Source organism: Pantherophis guttatus, chromosome 6 (assembly GCF_059756535.1).
Source record: "Pantherophis guttatus breed Tessera chromosome 6, ASM5975653v1, whole genome shotgun sequence".
Taxonomy (NCBI): domain Eukaryota; kingdom Metazoa; phylum Chordata; class Lepidosauria; order Squamata; family Colubridae; genus Pantherophis; species Pantherophis guttatus.
In genome coordinates, this window is record NC_142068.1 from 41,367,603 (window position 1) to 41,389,457 (window position 21,855).

At 37.2% G+C, this 21,855-nt stretch overlaps 1 protein-coding gene across 8 annotated transcripts in view; it reads left to right on the top strand.

Moving 5' to 3' along the window:
• The window catches only part of DGKG (diacylglycerol kinase gamma), a 150,873-nt gene that overhangs the window by 83,669 nt on the left and 45,349 nt on the right, over positions 1 to 21,855 (top strand). For 6 of the 8 annotated variants that reach the window (XM_087872131.1, XM_087872132.1, XM_034439621.3 and 3 more), the window contains 9 exons: positions 2,303 to 2,468; positions 3,994 to 4,056; positions 5,718 to 5,975; positions 7,559 to 7,729; positions 13,005 to 13,054; positions 13,749 to 13,823; positions 15,714 to 15,833; positions 19,974 to 20,091; positions 21,125 to 21,213. In XM_087872131.1, coding sequence (XP_087728257.1) covers positions 2,303 to 2,468; positions 3,994 to 4,056; positions 5,718 to 5,975; positions 7,559 to 7,729; positions 13,005 to 13,054; positions 13,749 to 13,823; positions 15,714 to 15,833; positions 19,974 to 20,091; positions 21,125 to 21,213 — 1,110 coding nt within the window. Of the gene's footprint in view, positions 1 to 2,302; positions 2,469 to 3,993; positions 4,057 to 5,717; positions 5,976 to 7,558; positions 7,730 to 13,004; positions 13,055 to 13,748; positions 13,824 to 15,713; positions 15,834 to 19,973; positions 20,092 to 21,124; positions 21,214 to 21,855 lie in introns of those variants that run through there. The other 2 variants (XM_087872133.1, XM_034439626.3) reach the window with 2 other exon arrangements.

A 21,855-nucleotide genomic window follows, 5' to 3' on the forward strand; every position in this document is an offset into this window, starting at 1 on the left:
TATTGTTAGTATTTATTAAAGAATGCTGTGTAGCTTAGAAGCTCTCAGCAAAAATAACAGCAGCTGTTGTTTGTGGCTGAAGCTTTTCCAGGCTGTTATTTACACACACACACACACACACACACACACACACACACACACACACACATATTTTTATTCCACTTTCCCTGGGTCCAGGGGTAAAATTCAAAAATTTTCCCTACCGGTTCTGTGGGCATGGCTTGGTGGGTGTGGCAGGGGCAGGATATTGCAAAATCTCCATTCCCACCCCACTCTGGGGCCAGCCAGTGATGGTATTTGCTGGTTCTCCAAACTACTCAAAATTTCCACTACCGGTTCTCCAGAACCTGCTGGATTTCACCCCTGCCTGGGTCCTTGGGAAACGAATGGCATCTTTTCCCCATCCCCATCTTTAATAAATCCTAACCCTAACCCGCCCCCCTTGCAGCCTTTTAGCTACTATTGTCCCTTCTTGCCTCCCGCTCCCCTTAAAATGAAGTTAAGGAAGAAAGCTCCGCCCATCGCCACTGCCATGACAGGGTGACAGGGTTCATCTCTCTGTCGCAACAGGGTAACAGGGAGCTGCAGCAGAGGGGTGAAAGAACCGCATGGATCTCATTGTGGCTCCACGTTTTAATGGGCTTCAGGAAGAGGAGGGGACCCCACCTCCCCCATTGTGAAGTGTGTGAGTGAAAAAGTTCAGTCAATCAACTCCAACTTTGTGAGATCTTTTTCTTTCACGAGAAGTTGGAATTGAATGAGTGAAACATGATGGAGAAATGTGATTGGAGCTGGGCTAGGGCAATAGCATGCGTGCCCACAGAACGGGCTCTTCATGCCATATCTGGCACGCATGCCATAGGTTTGCCATCATGGGCATATAGCATATCAGTCATTTGAATAGAGTAGTGACAGCAAGGCTTGTTAACTGTTGTTAATAAGTTAGATTAAACATTGCAGGGAATACAATAGGCTTGCTGCAGAATTATAAATTACTGCTAATAATTCACAGAATGCAAAGCTAAGAGCTTGCCGGAGCAAGTTTTTGGCAGTTCTGTTGCCTTTGATCCCTTTGGCTTCCTCACTTATGTCTGCCCCACTTGTTTTTAAGCAACTTTTATTATAAAGTCACTATGAAAATTGTGAGTTTCCTGTTAACCACTGTCTGTCTTCCATCAGCTACCTCAGAGTTCAGCATAGTGGAAAGCTCTCAAGAGTCCCAGCAATTAAATGTGGACAAAGTCTGCTTGTTTGCCAGATGGCAAGCAGGAGAATGAACAGAACTGGGTAAATCTGAAATAAGTGTGTGTTTGTGTCCTCTTGGACTAAGATCAAATACTTCTTCAGCCAAGCCCATTCTACCAATGTCACCAAGAAAATTTCAATACATTTGTCAGGATTACTTCCAAAAGCTTATGCTGAATGCTTTGCCTTTTGTGGTGATGCTCAAAGAACTTTAGTTGTGTTGCTGATTGAGGTTCTACCTTCACTACTGCTACTGTTGTTCTGCATATATGCATGTAACCTTGATTTCAATATGCATGTAAGAAATGTATTACTGTGCTTCCTTGTGGCATACTGTAATATACTTTGTATTCCTGAAATATAATGTTAATTACATGCATTATAGCACATGGGAAAGAGATTACTAGGTGTGTATCAGTATGCAGGTAAGCTGCAGCTCTAATGAATACCTGTAGATGAATTTCATGATCCATGGGCTTTGCCCAAAAAACACCAGATAGGCCTCAATGTTCTGTGCATAAAATTATTTTCTTAAAATTTAAATGCATTTTTTTTCTTTCTTTCTTCAGACCTGTGAAACTCAGTGCTCAAAGAACACCACCAACTGGTCTCCAATGTGTGTGTGTTTGGTGTGTGTATACAGCATATTTTAAATGCCAACTGATTCATAAGGCAATAGTGTCTAAATGGCTTTTCAAATAACAAGGAGAACCTTTGTCCAAGTTAACCCTCAAATCCAGGAGATTAAAAATTGCATTGATCAGATATAATTCCATGCTTTATTCCAGATACCTTTCCCAACAGCTTTTTGACCCACCTACACTGTCTAATGACAAAGTTCTTGATCTATTTTCACCATGTATAAATTACTACCTTAACAATTGTATTTATTTATTTCTTCCGTGATTTTTTCTTCTTCTACGCTTCCTTCGTCTAGCTCCTCAATTGAGAGCCTCAATTTAAAATGGGGAGGAAATGTAATGGTAAGATTTCTAACGTTTAAAAATTATTTTTTAAAAAAAACACTTGTGTCTTTTACTTCCCTCCTTCCTGTTAGCCTATTGACTATGAGGGATTCCAGCTGTTTATGAGAACATATCTGGAGGTGGATATTCCAGAAGAGCTCTGTGAGCACCTCTTCATGTCCTTCAAAAGAAAAGTTGGCCAATGTTCTCTCGAGAACCAGCAGCAAAATTCCAGTATTTCACAGCTGAGCAACCTTGGTAAGCTATATGTTTTCTTTGCTGCTTGAATTCTCACACGTGTGGAAATGACTAATACTGGAATATTTTGAGGTGTCTTTCTGGGCAGATTTGTTTCCCTAAAAGAGTAAACATGGCCTGCCACTAAATGATGCACTGTTTACTATCTTCTGCTTAGGGTCCTGTTATGCCCATTCTAGGATATTCTATTCTATTTACTTTCTTTGAATTTCCACTTATGAAATGGGCATTCTATGGACCTTAATCCTCATTGGGCTGTGTTTCTCCCCTAATTTTTTTTTTCATCCCAAAAATCTTTTCATAGATAACATCCATATTCAGCATCCATGGACTATCTTTTCTGTAGCTGTGCAATGGCAAGTTAAATTAAAGTGATTTGAATTGTGAACTGAACAAATGATTCAATAATCATGTTATCACATATTTAGGTTTAGATGCAGGGGCTTGATTTGAGAGCCACATATCTTTGATTTTGTTTTAATGAACTCCTTTTTAGTGTTCATATAAAAGGGAAGGTGTGTGTGTATATTCTTGTGTGTGGAAGTATTCATTCATTCCACATGTTTCTCTAAATAATGCTTTTTATCAACTAGATCTGTTTTTAAAATATATGGAGTATGGAAGGTAGTTTGTGGCAACCCAAAAGGAGATGTGCTTTTAATAGTGTCTGTTGGGAAGGAAGGCTTCACTGATCTACTGAAGGGGGAGTAGAAGGATAAATGGACCTGAATGCAAATGACTACTTGTGACTGCTCTTAAATTCTTTTAAACAACCATTGTGGCTCAACTGCACAGCCGTGTTGATGTTGGTCTTAAAATGGCTGTCTCAGGATTTCTTTTACTACACATTGGCAAGTAAGGCTGATGGTGTTGCTGTGCTCAGGAAAAGCATGCTATGCACATTGAAAGATACTTTCTGGATAGGGAAAAAACAAGAAAGTTTGAGGAAGCCCTGAACCAAGCTGAGGAGTTTGACAGGAAGAGGAAAAGGGAATCAAAACAAAAACAGCCATCTATTCATTTTTTCCCGCCCCGCATCCCTCTACATATAGAATCTCAGTTCTATCAGGAGTTATGAAGAAGAGTAGCTGTTACATGTGAACTCCTTTGCCTTGACAAATATCATGAGCCCATCCCTGTCATCACTTTCCCAAATGCTCCTACTGCTATCCCCATGATGGGGCCAAACCAGGCTAGATAAAGGTCTCTCCACATACAGTTGTCAGCTGCTATGCCCAGCTAAGGAGCAAGGAGCAGTGTTCTGCTTTGCCTCATAATGCACTGAATTATGCTTCCCTACAGTTGATTGGGGCTGAAATTGTTTCTGCAGCAGTATTTGTAAGACTAAACCAAGATAGTATATACCTGCAACTCAGTATTCTGCCTAAATATTTATTAGCCTTTTGTGAAATAAAAGTAAACTGTGCAATTGCTATTGCAAATTTGCAATGAATACTGATCAGTTGATGGCAAGTGCCCATTGCTAAAGTATGTGTATATTCTTATGTTTTTTTCATGTATTCAGAATCCAAGACTCTTGATACAGGTATATCCATCCAGACAGAAGTTGCTTGTGCTCCTGTTACAGGTATCCAATGTAAATGCTTTAAGAGCTGCACAATCTTTCATGTTTAATAAGGAGCTTTATGGGCACCAACAGGCTGAGTTCTATTCAACATTAGTTCCAACACTTGGTTGTCACTTTATGCTGTAAAAACAAATAAAAAGCTAGGGACTACCAGTCTCTGGAATCCTGCACAGAAACATACAACAGCAGCTAAGTAAACATGTTAAGCAAACAATCCTTGGGTGCCAAGAGATCTCCCATTATTTCAGAGTGGTCTGGCTTTTCTAATCCTTATCCCTTGCCAGGAAACAGTTGCTATGTAGCGATATCCTTTTTTCAGTGCTATGTTTCTGATTTTGTGATATCTCCACTACCATTCTAGTTAAATGCAGAAGATAATCAGATGAAACATAGGAATCAAGAATCAAGAGATTAGTATTTTTAAAGAAATATGTAATCTAATTTGCAATCTGGATTGATTGTATAATTAGTAATATGAGCTTTATGAAGATGAATTTGAGCTGTTTCCATACAACCTTCTTATAGCAAGATACTTAATGCGCCATTTACTTCTCTACTAAATTACTAGATTAAAATGGACACGCTGGTGGGAAATGGTAGGAGAGTCTGGTGGGCAATATGGTAGGTAGGAAAGGCGAGCAGAATTATTACCATGAAGAGCTTACGCAAATACAGTACAGAAAATGGCAAGTTCACCAAGTACAGTACAGAAAAAGTAAATTCATCAGAAAAACAAATTAGTAAATTCATCGGAAAAGTATAAGTTCCTCAGAAAAAGAAATAAAAGATCATCAACTTTATGTTTTCAGCTTCCTCTGACAAAATGAATAATTTTTTATCATTTCAACATCCATGAAAGGTTTTTCATGTAATATCTATATGAAGTATTAAATAAATAATTTAAGCATATCAGGATTAAGAAATATTTTTTTCACTTCATTACTGGCAGGCTTCTCTTAGATGACTGGAACTGCCTACCCTTTTTAATTATTTTATTTATATCCTGCCATTATTATTTTTATAAATAATTCAAGGCAGCAGGCATATCCAACACACTTTCCTCCTCCTATTTTCCACACAACAACAACAACCCTCTGAGATGAGGAGTTTAGAGAGAGTGACTGGCCCAAGGTTACCCAGCGGCTCTCATGCAGGGCTAGAACTCACAGTCCCCTGGTTTTCCAGCCTGATTCCTTAACCACAGACAGTCATGATTTATTATTGGGGGTGGGTGGGAATGTAGGGGGTTTTTTTGTCTTATGAATTATGTAAAATCTATTTTAAAGTATATATTATTGTTTTCATGCTCTATAAACTGTAAAACAGAGTTTCAGGGATCACCTACTGTATAGTCCTGGTGTCTTAAATTATTCACGTCTCAGGATTTACAAGAAAATCCTATGTCTGTGAAAATTTCTTGCATAAAATAAGGTCCAATTATATATGGGGCACCAAGGGAATGTATACAACCATCAAGAAGGGCGGCACAAAGGTAGTGTTCTGAGCCATGCTGGCTGAGATGATGGGTTTGGAAATAATAGTCTAAAATGGAAAGGAAGCCTCCATCTTGGAAAAAATTAATAGAAAACATCATGTTTCATTATGATTCATTTCATGATTCATAAATCAAGGCTGATTTATCACTTTGTTTTAAATTATAGGGATCAATGGGAAAACTCTTCTAAGTGCCATGGGAAAGCATACACCCGAATCCAAACGCCTCCAGACAAATCTAGCAGAGGCACAATCAGCATCTCTCAGTCCTGTTCCAACATCCAACATCAATGTTCTTGGGAATGCCTCACCTAACTGGTCCAGATCATCATCACAAAAATCCACTGCTGGTAACCCTTCTGCTCACAACTCCTCAGGGTCCTCCAAGATTTCCTCAGGTTCTCTGCTTACCCCACAGTCTCCAGGTGAGATCTGCCTTTCGTTTATGGAGGCATTCTTATATATTTTCCAGCCTCACCCATATATAGCCATAAAATTCATTTCACAGGTCAAAATCCTAGCATGGGATACACATCTGGTAAAGAAGCTTGAAGTGGAAGGTGAGCTGAGGTGATGCACTTTTGGCCTGTGTGAGGATTCAAGAAGCAGAAATAACTACATTAGACTGAGAAAATGATTTCGAGAGAAATTTGCAACATTGGCCAATAAATTACTTCCAATGTGCTCCCTGATTCAAAGACCCAGGTGCATTTATCTGCTATGTGGCTCAATCATTTTGAAGGAATTTTCACCCAATTTACAACCACTTTCTGGAATTTCCAGAATTTTCATTGCTAAGCAAGGCAGTAGTTAAGTGAGTTATAACTGATTTTTATGACCTTTTTGCCATGGTTGTTAAGTAAATCACTACAGTTGTTAAATGAATCATGCAAACATTAAGCAAATCTGGATTCCCCCATTGACTGCTTGTCGGAAGCTGGCTAGGAAGGCTACAAATGGCAATCATATGAGCCCAGGACACTGCAACTGTTGTAAATGCATCCTTGTTGCCAAACTTTCATCACATGACCACAGGGATGCTACAGTAGTCATAAATGCAAGGACCAGTCATAAATCATTTTTTCAGTGTCATTATAACTTTGAATGATTGCTAAACAAATGTTGCAAGTCAAAGACTACCTGTAATCTTACTGGGATTATGTTATCTGCTGCTTGAGCTCTGCACTTTTATTCCAAGCATTCTGAATTCAGCAGTTTATGATGTTTTTTTATGTTTGTGTGGTTGGTAAGAAGGGTGGTGTAAGAGCTGCTTCCTTCTGAGTTGTTGTCATTCAAATATTTTATTACGTGGTAAGAGCAACTGGGATGGGGAAGTCACTGGGTGACCCAATGTTTCCAGAGTACTAGTTTATGCCAGGGAGTAAAGGGTAAATAAGCAAGATTAGAATTTACTGGTGTACTAATTTCTTCACCCATACTTATTTCTTCCAAGTCACATCTTCCTTTTTAGGTACAGGATACAATCTAATAAATATATTAATCAGCTGTAGTCCACAAAATTGCATACTGTAACAAAATGTTAATTCACACGATAACAATTTCCTTCCCTTTCCTTCCCCCCTTCCATGCAAACATCCTTCTTCCTATCCTGTTTTCCTCATTCTATTTCATATGCTGCTTCTCTTCCTTGCCTCCCACCACATTCTTGCCAGTGGCTTACAGTCCTTCTCAGCCTAACTCCCCCGTTGGGCTATCATGCTTTCTTATTCACTGGAGTTTTAGGTTTGGATTTTTAAAAACACCAGTTAGCACAATGCAATTGTATAATGAAAAACATACCTTAATTCTTGATTTGCCATGCAGAATCTATTGCAGCCCCTTAGTTCACAAAATTAATTTTGATCTAAGATCCACATTATAACTCTAAATCAATTTCACCTTACAGTCAGCCTGAACCTGTTTTGAATTATAATCTAAAGAATGTCATCTTACAAAACAACATTAACACTTTTCATAAACAACATGAATCCTTTTCTCTTCCTTTTAGGTTCCAAAAGTTTGGACAAGAAACTTCCTTTCAATCTCCGAAAGAGTAACATCTCCCTAAAAACAGCCAGTCCACATCAACCAGCCCCTTTGGCTCAGGTAGTCTACCTGAAGGACATTGTCTGCTACCTGTCACTGCTGGAAAGGGGACGGGCTGAGGATAAGCTGGAGTGTAAGTGCTTGGATGACAGGAAGAACATCTGTAGTCCTTAAGCACCACATGCAAAACTATGGGTGCCTTGGTCACAGGTGGCAGGGGTAGAAGGAACGTGGGAGGGTTGCGGTTTTAGAGGAATCCATAAGAGCTTTGAGATTTATAAGGCGGTAAATGTTGAGATTCATATGGGTGTGAATCATGAATGAAGCTGCAACTCCTGCCAACCTGACAGTTTGAAAGCTTGCAATCATGAGTAGGTACCACTTTGGTGGATTCATTAATGGGGACATGAAATGAGTCCCCAACTGGGACTCCCCTGGGCAACAGTGATGCCACTAATTGATCCTTTCACCATTTTTTTTCACAGAAAAAAAAATGAATGAAGACAATAAATTGTTCATTCATTCCTTTCCAGGTAAGACTAGGAACCTATGGATCCCCATGTGCGTTGTTGGACTATATCATCAGCTCCAATATGGCCTGTGATCAGAGCTGGAAAGAGTTCTGGTCCACATCAAATAGCTCATTATGGACTCAATATTGATTAAACAGCATAGCTTAATATTAATTGATGGAAGACTGCTATATTAACCCATAGCTCATATTTCAATGACTTTTTCTCTTGGGGAGGGCAATTTCAGGGAGAAAAAAATTTGCGAGTGATTTTCAAATATTTTCCAGTATGAAATGCTCAAGTTTCAGCAGTTCCTTCTCCTGCAATCACATCTATTCCTCCTGGCTTTCTAAAATAACAGCTCATAGGCCACACCAAAAAATTAAATGGGGCATAGGTACTATTTTAATTGGTTCACATGTTTGGGTGTAGTGTTATTAATCTGAAATGTTCTGTGTGTCCTTCCTGATAAGTGACTCCTACTATGATTAATCAAAAGGTGCTTGTAGTAACCTTTTTATTATGTGGTAAGAGCAGCTGGGATGGGGAAGTCTTCTCTAGCTGATATTTTAATAGAAATGAAAGTTTAAGAGGTAACACTACATGTACTTTAAAAGCTGTGTCTAGTAGCATTCTCAGAGCATGCATGTCAGCTGCCAACTGTCAGTTTTGCAGGTGAGGAATTCATGTATCAGTCATCAGCTCTGATGAAATACCAGTTCAGTGATGTAATTTCAAATTCCTCAGTTAGGACTTACCAGCTTCCTTATCCTAGAAGATAAGAGTTTTTTCTCAAATAAGTAGCTGTGTGTTGGGGAGTGGAATGGTAGAACATACGGGTTCAAATAGGTACAAACATTGCTACTACTACAGCTGTGTTGGGAGTGCTGAAATGCTTCCAGATTGAAAGGATTCAGTGGTGTCATCACAGTTGCCCAGGGAAGGCAGAGTTGGGAGCTCTTTTCACATCCTCGTTAAATTGGGTATTGACATGGTACCCATTTATCTACTCACAATCGCCCGCTTTCTAACAACTGGGTTGGCAGAAGCTGGAGTGTGTGACAGGAGCTCACCCCATCCTGCAGCAACAACCAGATCTCGAATGTAAACCTGCTGATCATCAGCCAAGGATCCTAATCTTGTGAGCCATCATGTTCCCACAACTATTGCTGAAGACATAATAAATTAACCACTTAAATTTAAATTAACCACTTAAAAAATAAACCTAGACTGTGATTTGGAAGGGCAGCTCATCTGATGAATTTTAACCCTTTTTGTAATGTCTAAACAGATTTGCTTCTCTTTTTTTTACACTTATCCTTTTCCCACATATTAGTATATCTCTCAGTTTTGTTTTCTTCTTTAACTGTATTTCCTTTCTATTTCTCCTCACCAGCCTTATTTTGGAATATGGCTACTAGTGGGCGGTTGGTGTGCATATGTATATAAGTGTGTGTGTCTGTTGTATGTGTGTGTGGGTGGGTGTGCGCGCGCGTGCGTCAGTGGTGGGTTTCTACCAGTTCGGCCCAGTTCGAGTGAGCCAGTAGCGACGATGGTGACTTGATAGCGAACTGGTTCTCTCTAATAGTTATGTTGGCCCTCCCGCCCGCCCCTGCGTTATACATACCTTATATTTGGTCGTTTTTAGCCCACCTGAAAGGCGCAGCAGAGCGGATTGACATGTCTCAGCTGTTCTGTTATACACTACGTTTGCGCAGAGTGCAAGTTTGGTGTGCATGCACGAAGCGCGTGCATGATGTGAACTGGTGGTAACACCGGTTGAAACCCACCACTGGCGTGTGTGTGTGTGCGTGCATGGTGTTATGTGAATCCTTTCATTTGAAGAAGAGACTTTCCAGATACAAATGGAGTTGGCAGTCTTAGGTGGACATAATAGGGAAGCTATGTACCACACAGGAGTGGTTGCCTGTTTATAACCTTTTTTTTATCTCCTTCTTCCTTTGTGCTAAACTCTGAGTCATTTGCCATTTAAAACTGCTAGTTTATAAGCCAATGTCTATTAATACAGCAGAGAACAGATTAATTGAGATATCACTGGAAAAAAACGCAATATCATCTATGATCTATCCTGGTGTAACATTTCAAATTGAATTGTTCAGTAGAATCTCTTCAGACATCACAGCAGGAGTCAAAATGTGATGTTGGACATGCCCTTTAGATTGGATGAAACATTCCTAGTTTGTGGACTGCTCTCTGTATAACTGGGTGTGGTGATAAGGAAGGATATTGCTTTTCCTGTTTGAAGTGATGATGAACAAATGTTTCTTCCTTTTTATACTGTTCATATCTTAGGAGAAAGTTATTCATCTCTATTGGCCTTCTTGATTCCGGTGTTACCTATCATTGATTTTATTAAATGAATTGTCAGATATGTAGCAGAGAAAGCAGAAAAATAGCTTTAAAATGAAATTTGTTATCTACATGTTACTTTTGCAAAATATAAACTACATACATTGAAATAGTGTGTCATTTCATTAACATTCCTGAAAATTGTAAAAGGCTGCCCTCTAGTGATATTTGTTAAAGTTTTCCATTAAAGTTTAAGAATATATTATTTAAATGTAATACTAAAACAAAGAAAAATCCTTAATCTTGAAGGATTTGACTGAAGCCAATGTAAAAACTGATTCTAAAGATAGTTTCTTCTAAAAGATCAGTTACATATTTTAAGAATGAACTGTGTATAAGGAATTAAATACGCATATATAGAGAATATTGATGACAATAAATTTGGCACAAAGACTTATTCTACAATTTTGGAAACAATACTCCGAGATTAAAATTATAGTCTATGCAGCATAAGACACATTTCCTCAATTTGAATCGAATTGGATGACATAATATCCAACCAGCTGGCTGAACTTCATAGACGCTGTAGCCAAATATACCATCTGCTTCTTTGTGGAAATGCATTGGCCTTAAGATGACATGGACATTGCCATTCACATTATAAATTCACTGATATTTTTGAGCTACTGATTTGGGTATTCTATTTACATAAATATATATTAAATCAGCTGTTAAGCATCTTCAGTGCTGAATATAGTACTTCAAGCCCCATATACTGGAACAACACCATATTGGGAAAAACTAGCCTGGTTTATTTTTAACTGAAAATGAAAAACAAAAAGACCCAGTCCTCCAATCTTCAAGAATCATCACCAGACTGCCAACTTCCAGAAAAGAGGGGCTGGAGACAACTCTGATTTACTGAATGCAATTCATACTGATTCTTAAGGAATATAGATGCGCATATACTACAATTGCAAAAAACTAATTTCCTGATCGCTGAGCAGTCAGAAAGTAGAAATATAGCTATGTAAAGCCAAACTGTCTCCAAAGTATTCCAGAATGCCAACTACGTGTTGGGCAGACTTCTTAAGTGATAATTTAGTCATCTAGTTTTACAATAATTTCCATAACATGGGGCAGATGCGTGCTCTGGCTCACATCTTCAGGGTTAGGGTCCAAACCCCTTACTTTCCACTAGACAGAAAAGATTTTTTTATCTTGAAAGTAAAAGTTAGGAATTGTGGCCAGAAAATATAGCCTTAAAAATTGACTGACTAGAATTTTCAGGATCATCTGGAGGAGGGACCCAAATATAATTGAAACAGAAATTAATATTTTTCAGTCACTAATCACTATAGGAAGAATAATTTTAAAATGTCTAGCTAGCTATATTAACAGGGTGGGTGCATGAGAGTGCAACAATTGTAGAAAAGGTGAGGCAAAGCTTGAGGAAGGTGTACAAGTGGCTGGCCCAGTGTGAGTGCAGAGGGCTGGAGGAGGGTGTGCAGGTAACTTACCCTAGAGACTTGTGACCTTCTTTGCTGACTTTCTCATTGATCTTCTAGGAAAGCCCCAGGGACAGTCACAAAAGGCAATCACTTGATTGCGGGGTGCTGTAACTGGTCGTAAGTGCAAGATGGTTGCCAAGTGCCCAGATCAGGGGTGAAATGCTCCTGGTTCGGACTGGATCACCTGATACGGTAGCAATGGTGGTGGGTGGTTCGGAGAACCGGTAGCAAAAATCCCTGCCCCCACCCCATGCCCAGCTGAGCCACATGATCATCAGAGGCTTTTTTTCTGAAAAAGTTCAGCCGAAGAGGTTATAGAAAAAATGCTTTTAAAAGGTAAAAAAAAGCCTCTGACAATCCCAGGTGAGCAGCGTGATAGTCAGAGGCTCTTTTTTTTACTTTTTTTTACTTTTAAAAAAAAGATTGCGCGCAACAGCTGATCACCCCCCCCTCGCGCACTGTTCTACTTACCGCATGCCTCCTTTTGGCGTGTACTGTGTACACACACCTCGCATTTGGTGCATGGTGCACACTGTGCATGCGCAGCCAGAGAACCGGTAGTAAACCAGTTCAGATTTCACCACTGGCCCAGATTATGATTATGTGACTCCAAAACTGCTGGCTGGGCAGCCAAAACTCTTGAGAACTGGTTGTAACCACCATTCATTTAGCACTGTTGTAACAGTTACTGAACAAAAGGCTCTAAGTTAAGGACTATCTCCGGTAACAGAATTTTGGAAGCTTGACAAAGTTTCCCTCTGCTCTTTGTTACACCAAAAAAATATAATAAAACCTGTGTGGTAATCTTGAGTTTCCTTCTCACCTCTTTTTCAGAGCTCAGCTAATGTTTACTTACCCGCTTTTGAATTCCTTCTCTTTTGTATGGCTATGCATTTATTTTGATGAGAATTATCAAATACAAAGGGTTAACTGAAGGCAAAGACTTCACTGTGGTCAGTTCAAACCTTGAATTTAATTAAGGCAGTGGTAGATAGTAAAACCTGACTCATTCGCCCTTTTTGTGATAGGCACATACATTTATTACATATCTTTGCTCATGTGTGTTTTCTTGCAGTTATGTTTCGCCTCTATGATACAGATGGAAATGGCTTCCTGGACAGCTCGGTAAGCTATCCTTCAAACTAGTCCTTTTTCTTTAAAAGGATAAGAAGTTACTTTTTTTCCCAAATGCATTGGGGCTTTCCTACTGTGATGCTACTACAAAGTATTTCGGTTGAGGGATACATCAGTGAAATCTGGCTGTCTCTGGGAAAACATTTATAGTCTCCAGCTAAGCTACAGCATGGAAACAAGATCATTTCAAGTTGAGGGATTCTTCATAAAGGGGTTTATACAGGTCTTTTTAAAAGTTGGCAGGCTCTGGTAAATTTAGCTGGTTAATAGCAGCATCAAAGCTTGGGTCTGGCTCTTTAAATTTTCCAAAACTGTCTTGATATAGAGCAGCTATGCTGGCTGGAGAATTCTGGGAGTTGAAGTCCACAAGTCTTAAAGCAGCCAAGTTTGAAGACCTCTGATATAGAGTAATTCAGTTACCTTGTGGAAAACTTAAATGGAAGGCAATGATATGGGTGTAGCTGTGCTGTGTAATATTACCCTACTGCAAGCTCTTTAAAGTGTTTATTCTTAAAAAGAAAAAAAAGTAATCTGACACAATTGTATTAAAGAGGTGGCTCACCTTCATAAAGATATTTACCTTTTCTTTTCTTGCATGCTGATATGTAATTGCAACATCCATATAGTATATCACTCACATTGTTTTAAAAACATTTATCTTCATCCATCTTGTTTCTAAATTCAGGAGCTGGATCGTATTATCAATCAAATGGTACATGTAGCAGAATATCTGGAATGGGACTCCACAGAATTAAGGCCTGTAAGTTATTTTTCCATGTAGAATTGGAATTTATTTTTAAAAAGTGCTTTGTTCTGCTTGTGAGCATCATTTTTTTCCTCTGAGGGCTAAGTCATACACAATATTCAATAAACAATGTATAACTACCTTTTTCCCTTTCCTTTACAGCAAAGTAAACATAGTAGTGGATCACTACTAATTAAGATTACCATATGCAGAAGGTTACACCTTCCTCCCAGAAACATGTTTAGCAACATATGCCTTGTCCAATGTGATTTTTTTTCATTTTCTTTGGGTAATTCCCCCATGCAGAATACTGGCATTTTTTTTTTTGCAAAAAGTTTTTTTATTTTTTAAACAAAAACAACATAAAAACATCAACTTCCAAACAATTACAGACAGTATTTCGATCGGTTAAAATCATTTCGTGCTCTCAAAGTTTTCAAAATCTCATTATATGACAGATGTTCTTTCCTTTAACAAAAAACAAGTGCTTAAACATTTTATCCAAATTTCATTTCATATATAATATTTCATCTCCATGCTTTTTTATCTATCCATTGGTAAAATAGCTCCCATATCAAATAATATTGTTTATCTTCCTGTTCTCTTATTTCAAATGTCAATCTACTCATTTCGGCACAATCCAACATTTTCTTAATAATTTCCTCATCAGCAATTATCTTCTCTCCTTTCCAGTTTTTTGCAAATACAATTCTAGCCACTGTTAAAATATTCACAATTAAATATTGCAATTCTTTGTTAAATGTCTCTGGTAAGAGCCCTAATAAAAATATCTCTGGTTTAAAGTCAATACTGGCATTTTTGTGTGGCAAATGGAAAGATGGTGTAAAACTTCTCTTCTCCAAGGCCCAGTCAGCATTGCTGCGACAAGCATTTTAAAAAATTAGAAAAGTATCTACATACTATTTATATTTAATTTTATGTAGATTGGTCCTAAATTACTGAGATTGAACTATAAATACAAGGATGATCCCTATTTTTATTTCCAGAAGGGTTACTATCTTAGTCTGTTGCAGCAAAAACAGAATCTTGTGGCATCTTAAAATTAACTGTTGTTCTTAAACATGTAAGCTACAATTAGTCTTTAATATGCCACATTTTGTTGTTATTGTTCTTTTTTATGATTTCTTGAGTCACCCATTAATTCTAAATAGCCAGTTTAAACATGTCAAACATATTGTAATAATCAAGTCACAAATAGAATAGTTCCAAAAAAGGGTTATTATTTTTGAAAAAACAGAATTTTAAGCCATCCACCACCCATAGCTTTTTTTTTCTTTAAAACATCTTTTAAGGAATAAGGATAATTATAGTTTCACAGGAAGAGAAGTTGGAGGCTTAAAAAATCTGACTTGGAAAACGTGTAACAAAGAACTGCAAAACCAAACAAACAGAACTCGACCATAAAACTAGAATTCCAGAGAACTCTAAATTATTCTTGGGACTGATTATCCGATCCAAGTCTGCTGCAAACAAGCATGCATTTTTTAAAAAAAGCAAAAGAAGCAAAAGAGTAAGTTAAAGAAATCAAAACAATGTGATGAAACCCAGAGTTCAGATTGACAACCTGACTTGGGTGGAAATATTGTATGACACCTTTATGTCTCAATCAGCTAATGGAATCAACTGACAGCATTCAGTCTGTGAGATCAGCTGATTATATTCAGGCTGAAATTGCAGCCTAGATGTTGTCTCCGCTGCTAAGTCTACCTCCTAGACTCTGTGATTCACAATGCAAACACCAGTGCCCTTGATTCTTTAACTTAATGTTGCAATCAACTTTGTTTCCCGTACTAGTGTTCAAAGCCTACAGAACATTTCCTAACTTAAAATATAATTGCAACTGAAAAAAAAATGATGTACGTAACTGGACTTTGTCTTCTACAGATTTTGAAAGAGATGATGGAAGAAATAGACTATGATCATGATGGAACTGTGACACTTGAAGAATGGATTCGGGGTGGTATGACTACCATCCCTCTGCTTGTTCTCCTAGGCATGGAAACCGTGAGTAACAGGCCAGACCTCACAACAATAAGCCAAACTTTCCCAACATGGTGTATCCTAGAGTAACAATACTTTTACCTAGGATAGGAAAGAGTTATTATTTGTTGTATAACCTTTCTTTCTCCACACAATACAATGTGACTAACAATAATTGAAATGCAGAATGTAAAATAGAAATTAAACATAAAACATAAATTAAAACCAAACCAAATATTATTTAACAGTAAAAAAAAAAAAAGGCCTGGCAAAAGATATGCATTTAGCTGCTTTTTTTTTCCAAGGCAAAAAAAAAATGTACACGTAACTACGGTTAAGAAGACCAGAAGCCACTTCTTTATTATTCTTTATTTTGTTTTTCTTTTATCTTTCTTTTTCTATAATTGTTTCACGTTTCTATTAATTTTGTCCATTTCACTTTGTATTTGACTCCATGGAAAAACGCATTTAATAAAAATTAATTTAAGAGTGTGAGCCTAATAGAATCCCAAAGGTGGACAATCCACCACTGGAAGCAATGCAACTGAAGGTCTTCTCCTGCAAACTGAATGAATCTGCCTTTGAAAACCAGTCGTCTTCTGAAGGGCCTCTTATGTAAACCTTCACAACTAGAAGGATTTTTAATAGGAAAGGAAATCTCTCAAATAATCAGATTTCAAGCTGTCTGTAATTTTGAAAATTAGCACCAATACTTTAAACTGTAGCCAGGAAGCAATTATGGGAATTAAGTTGAGAAAAGGTGCCGTACAGAATGTGACCTTCTGAAGGAAATTAGATATAATCAATCAGAATCTGCTTACAAGAAAGTAAAGAAAAGTAAGTATGAAAACTTGCACCAATAATCTAATTGTAGTTTCCCATTATGTGTAATTATTTTTATTAACATTTGCATTGCTTGATGGAAAATAAGGAAAGGATTTAAGAAATGTTTTACATTGCAAGGCAGTCATTTATCTAACTTTTACTTTCAAAGACAGAAAAAATTAACACACTGCTTTTGATATATAACATACATAACAGACAGTATGTACATTACGTCTCTCTCTAAGGGATAAAGCACATGCGGCGTAGTGCAGTGCAAAGCAGAGGAACTTCTAATGAACATTCACTTGAATATATACAGCCTCTTAGACTCTTTTAAGTCTCTGGCCTTCTGAGAGTGGAAGTATTGCAAAATCCAGATTCTCAGCTTCCTTTTTACCCATAGACACTAAGAACATCTTGACTATCTGCCCAGTATTCAAGGATTGTGTTAACAGTTATCCAAAGCTTCTAAAAAGTGAAGGAGATCAATATAAATAAATTTAATTAGGTTCAAATGAAATCTAATAATATAGTAATTGTGCATTGTTATATTATGGTGCTATGGAACCAATATCCGTTTTACCCCTCCATCTGCCCTAGATTCTTGAGACATACAATACAAGCAACCTTTTGAATTCCTGGTGTAAACATTGTCTGGTACATCAACAGCAGGAGTGATGTACTCAGTTTCAGTTCTATAATCTCATGATTTAGGAGTCCTATCTTTAGAAGGTAATGTGGTCATCTGATAGATTTTGAGAGATTATCTGATGGTCTTGACTTCTTGAGCAATTAGATAGAAAACACAATACAATAGGACAGATTGAAATATATATGTATTTAGGAAAATATATTTTCTAATTTTAATTCTACAACTTCTTAAAAATAAGGGTATTAGTCATTATGCCTAGTAATTACAGTTATGTACCACCAAAGGCAATATTCCTCTGAATGTCAGTTCCTGAGGAACATGAGTAGGAGGATGTTAATATGCTCTTTGTGAGGTTTCCATAAGCTTTATTGACAATTGTGGGGCAATAATCTCAAACTATGTAAGGCCTTTTTTTCTGATCCACTACATTACTTCTTAGAAGATAAGCAGCACATTTTGTTATCCGACAGCAAACCTGCGGTAATATTCCTGTATAAAGTTCTATCCATTTAAAAATTGTGAATTCTGTGTTTTATACATTTTCTATTCAGGATAGGCTGGATGGTTGCTTTTTTCTTTTCTTTCAACATTTTGGTAGCATGTCAATTCCTATTTTACCTAGTCACATGGTAAAAGGCTATTTGTTCTTCTGGAAACAACTGACCTGATTCAATGTCTACAGTCCCCTATAGTTCTCTGTTTGATTGAGATTAGTGGATTCTTCTAATTTTATAATTTTCTGGACTAACTCTTATGAGTCCCAATTAGAAGGCTTTGCTTTGTCCTTAGGGAGTATTGTTTGTGGTCTTTTTGTAAATGAGTGAAATACAAAATAAAATAAAGTTAAAAGGCAAAATAAAAGGCAAATGAACTGGAAATTGTGTAATGCAACTGTTGAAAGTCACCTCCATGAACTTGCTGGTGCAACTTTGGTGCTTAGCTGATGGTTTTGTTTGGCTCAAAATAGGAATTCATAAGCTAAATGTTTAGGGGGCGAAAAGACCAAGTTGCATTGAATAGTAGAAAAGTGTTTGTGTTTTGTGCCTTTGTAAGTAAATGTAGATCAGAGATTAGATTTTCTTGCTGTGAAGCCTCCATGCATATCACTGTATCCCAGATAGATATGCTAGCCACCATAACCATTCAAAAGGGAATATTTGAAATTGTATTATGCAGATATTAGTAATAAAGTACTCTGGAGTGCCTTTTGCTGTAATAACACTCATGGAATCATGTTGATTCACTCTCTTCCAAATTAGACACTTGCTTTTTCAATACTTATCATAGAGATAATTGCATATAGTGTATAGTGGCACAATCATTAGCGTATTCTGTTGCCAAATACTGAGCACCTGTATGGGGAAGTTGTCATACGCACAAGATTGATGTTCATCATAATGACACAATGAGAATAATATCTGGAACCCTTAAATCCACACCACTCTCATGGCTTCATGTTCTTTCTAACATTGCACCTCCTGACTGATCTCAGATGACAACAGACAGTTTGAGAGTGGAATAAGATAAACATGCCGAATGGCCGAGAGCCTGCAATGTGACTAGTGCACCGGAACAAACTATAATACATATCGTTCAAGGAAATCTCCTCAGGAAATTTCAAGGCACCTGGGATGATCTCATTCCAGCCACACCAGAAGCAGTTAGATGGTTAGCTTCCTTAGATATCGAATTATAACATCTATCCTATTGCAATTCTATGGCTCCATATTATGGTGATTATATGGTTTTATCTTAATCTAATATCTCCTATATTGTATTGAATATATACACCACACACACATACACACATGTGCGTATCTATATTTGCTGATGCATTATTTAAACTAAATCTGTATATTAATGATTGTACAATCTCTGTAGATGCCATATGTTAAATAAATAAATAAAATAGAGGTGCTACTATTGACAGGACACCCATCCATCTTTTATATCTGTCAGAGATGCTTGCAACACCCTCTCCTCCCACCCAAAAAAGTCTACCATACCTTACAGATAATTATAATTATACCATTCTACACTAATTGCTGAGAAAAACAACATATTTACATTTTTAGAAATCCAAGTTATAATTCATTAGGATATTCAATCTTTGTCTTTTGACTATATGATACTGCATAAATTATTTAGACCAATTCCGCCAAAATAGTATACAATATTTTGGATAAAGGCTATTTTGATTGACTTACCCACTGTAATCAGACCGAATCTCCAATCAAAATAGTTATTGTTTGGAGATGATAGAAATGTACAGTAGCATATCAGGAGAAGATCAAGTCAAGACAGGTTAATGTATTCTCTAGGTAATTATTTATTTTGAGTCTTAGATTATTTTCTTGCATGGTAGTAAAAGTTTAATTTTTAAAAAATTCTGTACCTGCTTCTTCAAAAAATAAAGAGAAGTTAGCAAAACTATAACATAGGTTAATTCAGACAATTATTTACAGGTTGTTGACATGCCAATTAAGTTCAACAAGAACGTCTGTGTGAGGAAAACTGATAAATGTTTTCTATAGTTCTGACATTATTAGTTCACATTATAAAGGGATAATATTGATAATTGTGCAAAGTGCATATTTCTGTGATTGGGTCATTGGTGGGTTATTGGAGCTTCATCATACTGATTCTTCTCTGCTAAGTGAACTTTTTTTTAAAAAAAATCCCTACAGAATATAAAGGATGATGGCCAACATGCTTGGAGACTGAAACATTTCAAGAAGCCTGCCTACTGCAACTTTTGCCGTACTATGTTACTGGGAGTTAGGAAGCAAGGCTTGTGCTGTTCCTGTAAGTCCCTGCAGATGCACAATAATCATGGCTAGTGAGGTTACCTGCATGTCAGTTGGGAAGGGTCATGTCAAAATCTCCCCAAAAGATGGGGAAATAATTTTTTGATTTAGTTCCTTTTAATCTTAAAACAGAGATAGTAAGGTTTCAATATTTCCAGTACCTTCCTTTCTCAAGGGAAGCTTGAGATATTTCCAGTTGTACACCATTTTATTATAGAACTGGATACAAACGATAACCCACTTTCAGGACAACCAAAGTAACAACTCAGAGAGAATAGATTATTTTTAAAAAGTCTAGGTGAAAGAAGCATGTCCTCACTTGCTATCTAAAGAAAGCTTGGAGGTCAACCTTGGGACAAGAGTTTCAAATATTAAGGTAGGATAGATGGCTACTCAGAAGTCTCACTGGATTCAATAGAACATAATTTATAGTACATAAATAAATATGGCAACTGTTAATACATTACTTTCAAAATTTAATTTATGGGAATCTGAGGTTTAGAAGATAACATATAAACATATTGATTGTAAACCCCATGCTGAGAAATGACCTCACCCAACACCAGGTAGATGTTAATCATGAGGGGTAAAAGAATCACATCCTGAGGCAACCCACAACACAAACATTTAGGGCTCAATCTCTCCTTCTGGAATTGCACTTGAAAAAGGAAGGAGGGGAACTGCCACAGTACTGCTTCCAGTCCCCTAAAACAGTTCAGAGTGATATCATAATTGATGGTCTGGAAAGTTGCTGAAAGTTCAGGGAGAGCTAGGACAAATGCACCACCTCTGTCCCTAGCCAGCCAGAAGTCATCCACAAGTGTCATCAATGCCATCTCAATAGTGAATGGTGAATCTACTATCATGGATTATAACAACAGTTACTCATTTAGAATTTTTTGAAGAATTGTACATACAATTGCATACATGGAATATTATATTTTAACAGCCAAACTCTAGAAGTAGCTGGAAATTGTACTCAATACAGTAATTTAGAATGGCTCTCTCTTTTTTTTCTTTCCTTTCTACAGTTTGTAAATATACTGTCCATGAAAGATGTGTGTCCAAAGATATTGCTCCTTGCATCAATACTTATGTAAAATCCAAGAGAAATACAAATGTAAGTGAGGCATATGTGGAAGATCAGTACTATGTGTCCACTATTTAATCATCTGCCATGAATTCAAAAGCCATCTGTATGTAGAACATGCAGTCCATACTGTAATATTAATGCTATTTTAGTAAAAGAGGTCTCTGTCTTATGACAACCAATTCACTGCTGTGATTTTGATATAATATATACATATTAGTCTCAAATGGCGGACTTTATATTTGGGGCAGGGTTTGCAGATAAGCTTTAGGATTAATTTTTGTTTGCAAATTGATAATGTGTTCTTTTTGACTCCATTTAACTCTTGTTGCCTTAAATTTGTATTTAGTGAAAATCAGTATAGGCATTTAATATAAAGTAGGTCCAAAAAAATACTGCCTTCCAGATCTTCTCATCTTCAATAAGCTCAACCAAATTCAATTAACTACTTCAACAGTATTAATAGGTACACTAGATAAATAATACCGTACATCAACAGTACTAATAAGTACTAGAGCAGTGGTATCAAACTCAATTTCACTGAGGGCCACATCAGGGTTGTGTTTGACCTATGGGGGCGGGGGGGGGGACATGGCCAGGGTAGGCGTGGTCATCTTGATGTCAATCATGTTGGGGGTGCCTGTGGTGGCCCGAATGCTCTGCCAGCAAAAA